At 34.6% G+C, this 7,259-nt stretch overlaps 2 protein-coding genes across 3 annotated transcripts; both read right to left on the reverse strand.

Annotated features, from left to right (window-relative positions):
* Positions 1 to 8: 8 nt before the first annotated feature.
* On the reverse strand, positions 9 to 668 carry LOC124456643. The gene is made up of 2 exons (XM_047007035.1): positions 527 to 668; positions 9 to 403 (listed from the first exon to the last, which is right to left on the reverse strand). Exons 1-2 carry the CDS (start codon positions 645 to 647, stop codon positions 96 to 98), a joined length of 429 nt encoding a protein of 142 aa, XP_046862991.1. The 5' UTR covers positions 648 to 668; the 3' UTR covers positions 9 to 95.
* A 15-nt stretch (positions 669 to 683) lies between these two features.
* Positions 684 to 2,073, reverse strand: LOC124456642. Of its 2 annotated transcripts, XR_006952362.1 has the most exons (3): positions 1,640 to 2,073; positions 968 to 1,165; positions 684 to 716 (listed from the first exon to the last, which is right to left on the reverse strand). XR_006952362.1 is itself a non-coding variant. In XM_047007034.1 (2 exons), exons 1-2 carry the CDS (start codon positions 2,043 to 2,045, stop codon positions 1,134 to 1,136), a joined length of 438 nt encoding a protein of 145 aa, XP_046862990.1. In that variant the 5' UTR covers positions 2,046 to 2,073; the 3' UTR covers positions 867 to 1,133. The 2 variants fall into 2 exon arrangements, 1 of the variants encoding a protein (XP_046862990.1); XM_047007034.1 differs by lacking the exon at positions 684 to 716 and having other exon boundaries at positions 867 to 1,165.
* Between the last annotated feature and the right edge of the window lie 5,186 nt (positions 2,074 to 7,259).

Here is a 7,259-nt window from a genome sequence, read left to right on the forward strand (position 1 = left end):
TTTTTTTTGCACACCATTTGTAAATAATGTCTGTAACATAACTCTGCAAAAGTTTAACTAAATCGCCAAAACAAGGGACACATTGTTATTCTTCCTCACAATATACTAAATATTCCTCCATTCATTAAAGCTGTCAGCAAGCAATGGGCCAGGCTACAATCTAGTGTCTTCTTGTTCACATACAAATGCAATGAGTTGGAACAGGTCTGAGCTGATGGTATCATCTTGCCTTCATCATGAACAAATGTGATTGTTGGTTTAGGTACAAAGCCAATAGTAGGTACGTTGGTTGCACCAGTTGCAAATAGAAGAATATGCTTAGGAGTTGCTTCAGAAGCAAAGCGCTCCTCTTCTTCTGTCAACTCGATTCCTTCATCATGTAAGTTTCCCAGCAAACTTCCATCTATTAAATAGTAATATGTAATACATATCATATGACACAGAAATATACAGAAAAAGACACTTATTAAATCTGCCATTGCAAAAGCAGATGCTTCGATCTGGGACAGATCACATTGTCACTCACCTTCCATGGACTTGATGAAGGCGATAAATTTAGCCATTATTATTTCTTGTGGTTCTCTACGATGGTGACCAATTGGAGAAAAATTAGGTTTCATGATTTTTATCAGCTTGCTGCCATCCATCTTTTCCTCTGGATTGTACTGGAATAAATAGTTGCCCATTCCTTTATTAGCACGGACCAGTTGCAAAACCTTTGAATAGGAAAGGCATTTTACTTATAGTATATAGAAATCAATAATTAATACTATTGCAATATTCAGTGCTAATATCTGCTGTGTATATTCAATGTATTAACCAATAATACATGACTAGCATTAGTTTCTCTGTTTTGCTTTGTTTTACATAATACCCCCAAAGTGCTACTACTATAACACTATTATGGAGGCAGGCAAATAAAATAAAATTAAACTAAACTTTGAATTAAATATACGACACCACATACATCATAATAATTGAGGCCTTCAATGAGCTGATCAAGCATTGGTTTGCATTTTATGATGATGAAGTATTTGGTGACCTCCTCAATGAACATCAGCTTATCTTTAATTAGGAGGGTTTGGGACAATCCATCAATGTCATATCTCCACTCACTCTCAGCCAAAAAAGAATCAACACCCCCTTGATCCTTTGCAGCTTTCAGCTATAGTAATAATGAAAACAATTGTTGCCAAAATTGTTTAAAAAATTAAGTTTCAAAGAATTTAAGTGTCAATAAAAATTGGCAAATTGGTTTCTGCCATGTGATGTCGAACATTTGATACCTTTAAAGAGAATCTCTAATGTTCTTGTCAGGTAGCTCGTCTATATCTGGTGTACAGCTGCCAAACCCTGCCTCAATATATTGGCAAACAGATTTGCTAAATATTCGTGGCAATTCTCCACCTTGCACAACAAGTGTAGCCAACATGTGTCCAACAGCCAAAATGTTCCTTGATTCAAGGCTCCAACATTGCAGCGAATTACACAACCTGTTGGCATGCCTACAGAAAATTTATATTTAGCCAATAAAAATAAAGTGGCACACTCTACAACCAGGCTACAGACTGAAATGAAATCAAAACTTGAAATTTAGTACACAACATTTCCAAGTCAAGAACTTTAATTCATAACTTACTACACATTATTCCACTGTCTCGTGCAATAGCTCCAAGAAGTAGATGGAAGAATTCTCTTCTTGGGCCACCTTGATCTACGGCATCTTCCTCCTCTTCAAATGTAGCAAATGATACTTTCAAAATGCCAGCAGAACTAAGGAAGCCTTTCCTTCTAAAATATGGTAGCGCAGTTCGCCATATGCTTAATCGGCTAACAACAATGTTTCGAGGGTCTCCTTGAATTTTGTTTGCTGCATGCTCTTTAACTGCATTCAAGAAACCATCACTTGTGAGAATTTCAGGGTCAGTGATAGCATCACCAACTGCATCTTCCACATCGACATGCATAGACAAGCTATTACGTATGGCCTGTTGCACAGCAGCATTCTCATCAACTCCAACTGGTCTAATAACAAAAGATTTCATAGATTTAATACAACCAACAGTGATTGCTTTATACACAATAAAGTAGTAAAACTTAGTCATATTACATGTTACACTTACAAAAGTCCGTCAAAGCATAGGATGTTGCAAAGCTTCCCAGACCCATTTCCACTGGATTCTGGAGATACTGCCAAATTTCCATTACAATTTTCTGGCACTTCTTCTTGTAATTCACTATTGAGGTCCAAATCGTCGTTTTCGGTAAGTAGATCAGTGATGAGTACATCATTAGCTCTCACTTTCTGTTTTGGTGCTACAGGGCAAAGGTACAAACTTATTCTTGAGTACGCTGTCCCAAGTTCTTCTTTGTACTTGCCCATCACGAATTCTTCGTCCCCACCAGGAATTGTTCGTGCCAATTGACCATCTGGGTAAACAAGTACGTAACCTCTATCAGGGCAAAATGTTCTATCATAGTTAGCCCATTTGGTCAAAGATCTTTTAAGAACTTGATCATACACCATGTCCGGTGTCACCTTCACAGGAAATGTTTTACCAAAAACCCGTCTTGGCGTATATGAATCATCGTGGTCGTATTCCATTAAACCTACTGTTATAAAACATCAGTATTTTTTCGTGATGTTGCAGAGCGTGACTTTTTCCTCTTGGGCTCAAAATGCGACCGTCGTTCAGCCTCCTTGTTCTTCATGAAAGTAGACAAACTTGTACAAGATGAAGACGTGTTCGACGAAGTGGGGGAGTTCCCAGTCGAGTGAGTCACACAAGGTGATTTAACAGAGCTGCTTGAAGGCTCAGAGGTCCCATTGGATTTTTTCTTTCCGCAATTCGGGCAAAAGAAAAACGACGTCTCCATTCCATGTCCACAAAAGCAGCAAAACATTACAAACCAACGCAGATATTTTCCAAAGAAATCTAATATACACTGTTCCACTCGGGGAATGCGTTATGAAATTTTATACAAGAAACATATTGTACTTATAGCGATTATTATGTCAAGGCTTTTGCCGCTGACCAGGAAGTTAATAGGCGCGTCCCCGATCATTGCCCGGGTTATAGCATTCCCCTGTCCCCACTCTATTAAATATTCGACATATTGCCGCCCACAGTACAGTGCAAAATTCTGGGTTGCGGTAACTTTGTTTTTGCATTGCGATCAAATTTGTTTTTGCATTGCGATCAAATTTGTTTTGCATTGCGATCAAATTTGTTTTGTATTGCGATCAAATTTGTTTTGCATTGTTCGTGTTTTCCATCGCAAACAAAATCATTTTGCATTCAGCACATTATTTTTGTATCAAATATATTGTTTTTGAATTTAAGGCAATGTTTGTGCATTGACAAATTAAATTGTGAATTGCACATACGGGCCACCGTATGTTGGAGGTCTGATACAAAAGAAAATATAGTCATTGCTATTTTGTAAGCTCTAGCAAGCGCGGGCGATAATAATTGTTTTCCATGGAACATATGGTTAATTCCCCCAAAAAATAGCACTACTACTTATCCAATCTTTTTATCTCATCTCAGAATTTACTTGTTCAATATATAGCTTTATATTGTATATTATCGTCACAGAAAATTTCTTGTTTTCAAACAAAAAACAAACAGCAAAATTATTTCAATATTTACCTAAATTTATTCCTGAATGAGCAAATGAAGACATTCAAAAGGACCTAGTTGAAGCAGTCGACGTATTTTAGCAAAAAGAAAAGATAAAAAAAAAAGGTTTGCAAACGTTGATTTATACTTTGTCGTCTACAACAAAACTCAACAAAATTGATCAGACATTGCTTGCTTATTCTGTGAGCCAATCACATTTTTCACTTGACTAAAGCTAGCCAATAGCAATTCTTTGGTAATATAGATCATGTGCGCGTGATATTTGCAAAACCATGACTTAATCAATTTTGAATCCTCCAAATAGGTGTGCTGGAAAAGAAAAGCAACTTGTTTGCCAGTCAAATTTTGGGGTTTGTTTCAGTGCCAAATATGATGTGTTTATAAAAAAGCTCAATTGCTTTACAAACTGCTGTTGTATATTGAAAAAATATTTTTATTTAGGCAATTAGCTACTTGATGCTGTTGAAAATGATGATCCATGTAAAAAATGCTAAAAAACCTTTTAAAGCTAAAATATATTCTAGCAAGCCTGTTTTGCAACAGTAAAACAATCTTGAATCATGAATGTTTAATTTTTTTTGTTCTTGAGGTTTACAAAGACTATTAGACAAAGAAGTGGGATTTTTCTCTTTAACATTCTTTTCTTCGTCCTTTGGGCATTATCCATAAATTATTTAAGTCATTTCTTTATAAATGTTCGATAAATGTTTTGCCTTCGCCCATTTTATTTTTACCTACATCTGAATTCTGCCATATACGCTTGTGTATTGTAATTGTGCCGCCAATCACACGATATAAAAGATCAGTACTTTGAAACTTTATGCATAATTATATGACTTAATTTACCATTTTCAGCCTTAGAATCAACTTCAAACGTCCACCTCTCCAAAACTCTTAGTTGTTGAGGTTAACATTTCGTCCCACAGTTGTTCTTTATGCCTTTTTTTTTTGTATATGATCAAATTGATGATGATGAATTATCGTTATAAGCTCAAAATACAAAACTGTATTATTGCCTCTTCACATACAATGACTTAAAGATGGTACAGTCTTCGGATTTTGTTTTGAGCAAAACTAATTTGAGCAACTAAAATGTGAACTAATTAGGAATGAATACATTTGTTAAAAAAAAAGATAGCATTGTAGCTGGCTAACGCAGTCAATTAAAAACAACTATCAGCTAATTGCAGTGTTTGTAATTTCTACAGGAACTAGTCAAAGTCATAAATAAAGACAATCCAAATACATTTCTATTTTTTTTGTCTATAGTTCTCTTACGCTATTTCAAAACAACACTCTACTTAATTGTCAAATATTCCACGTGAATGACAGGCTGAAATACAGTATAGCTAAAGACAATTTTCATTATCTTGGAAAAATTGTCTTATTCGGGATCTATGTAAAGATTACTTGAGAACTGTAATGTGCAGCTAACTTTGATTTTATTCTAGTTAGTTTTAGGTTTTAACGTGTATCATTCGAAGAAAATATTTTTTCAGTAAGCACGTTAGAGGTCTTCTTGGTTCTGAAACTGATCTCAATAAGGCCTTGTTTTTGAAACATTAATTAAACGTAAATAGTTTAAACATTAAAACAGGAAACATGTTAGTAGTTGTCAAACGTCCTGTTATCTGAATTAGCTAATAATTATCTTCTAGTGCACCACTTCCAAAAGTACAAAACTTTTCTGTCAAATATTCCATAGATTAATGGATTGAGAGCGTGTGATCCCAAAATTCTTACACAATAAGCAACTGATATGTTTACTGTGTTAGTTTCAGCAGAATAAAAAAAAATGCAACCAAGCTGTCACATAATAAATATGACCAACGGAAAAACAGAGAACCGTTATTGCACAAACGAAAAACGTTTTTAATTCCCGAGTATATCTTTGAGAACTTGAGTTGGATGAGCATTGAAAATGAGACGGTGTTGCATTGGAGAATGCTCTTAGGGCTTTTCTTTGTTTGATCAATGCTCGAGCGATTATGGAGTAAGTTACAGTCATGAAGATTATTGGGAAAATGTAGAAACACGCAAAAAAGGCAAAATATGAAACACGCAAATAATGATTTCGATGATCCACAATGCACTCTTCAATTGAAAATCCAACTGTCGTAATCAAACCAAAGATGTACGCTAAACCACAAATGATTTTTATCTTTCGTCGACTGAAGGAAGGTTTCAATGGATGGACTATCGCACGATAACGTAGAACTGAAATGATTAACATCATAGATATTCCACTTATTTGAAAAATAGTATCTGTGCCACTTATGTATGAGCAGTTTAACAAAATTGGATTGCTTTTCAAAGAGCGTTCAAAGATCTCAAACAAAAATATACTTAATAGTACAAATGCGTCACATATCGCGAGATGTAAGACAAGAAAGTAGTAGTTCTTCTTTAACAGAATCTTTTGCTTTAAAATTGAAGCGATCACAAGAGTATTTACAGCAATGCCAAAAGCACATATTGCCACAACGAACAATACAATATCTTTCATTATTAATGATTTCTCTGACCAACTTTGGAGTGCCCTACTTTCTTCTATTTCTCTGTTCAAATGTGATGATAAACCGTGTTTTCCGTAAATATTGAATGCTGCACCTCATCATTCACAGCTGTGTTTAATGAAGGCGTTCTTAAAACGAAACGTGTCCAAAACTAATCAAGTTTGCGTTGTTTTATTGGATGTGTAATATGATCTCTTAGACAAACTTTATTGGACTAAATTGGTTGACCATGTGACGATATAATGAATTGCCGATAGCATATTGATCTCATTTTTTGCGAAGTCAAACGATTGTTGAAGTCATCATGCCAGCTGTTGGCAGACTGAGATATAAAATTTTGCAGGAATTGAAGTTCAAATATTTTAGAATAATAAAGTCTATTTGGAGTCCGTTGTACGACATGCATACATGGACACTATTGAGATATTTATGCATGTACAACTGAGAAAATGATTATTAAACATAAATTTTAATAAATCAAATGACAAATGTAATTGAACACAGTAGTGTTCATAATAATTTCAAGCGTTTGTGGAGAACGATATTATCAAACTTGAAAATATTTTTAAATGGCATTGTAACAATATGATCTTATAGAAATTTAATCAGTTATATGGCCAGTTATCTTCTGAACGAACATGTTTTAAATTTTGAGTTTGTTCATATTTCTGCCTCATTTGAATCTCCAAAAGAAAATCAGTTGTTTGCTGGGTATCACACGACAATATTTGACACATGATTAAAAATTAAAACATCTTACATTAGATGCCTGTAACAATGACTACCATCACAACGTTTTTTGTATATAAAAAATATTTACACAGATCTCGGCTTGCATGTGTTTATCTCTGAATGTTAATGGTTTTCAACCTGTTCCTGTTCGACAACTTTAATACAGTTTTAGCTATTTAAATGCATAAAAATTTCGGGCAAAAAACTCGAAATTAAAGTGGAATGATACTTACTTGAATTTTATCAATTTTTTGAGCAGCTATTTCAGTAGTAATACCGTGCGGTATTTTTCTATCCAGCATTTTATAGATCAGAGGATTCAACAAATGTGACCTATAAACACGGACAGCAAATGCAGTGCACATAT

The sequence above is a fragment of the Xenia sp. Carnegie-2017 genome, unplaced genomic scaffold, assembly GCF_021976095.1.
Source record: "Xenia sp. Carnegie-2017 unplaced genomic scaffold, XeniaSp_v1 HiC_scaffold_58, whole genome shotgun sequence".
Classification (NCBI taxonomy): domain Eukaryota; kingdom Metazoa; phylum Cnidaria; class Anthozoa; order Malacalcyonacea; family Xeniidae; genus Xenia; species Xenia sp. Carnegie-2017.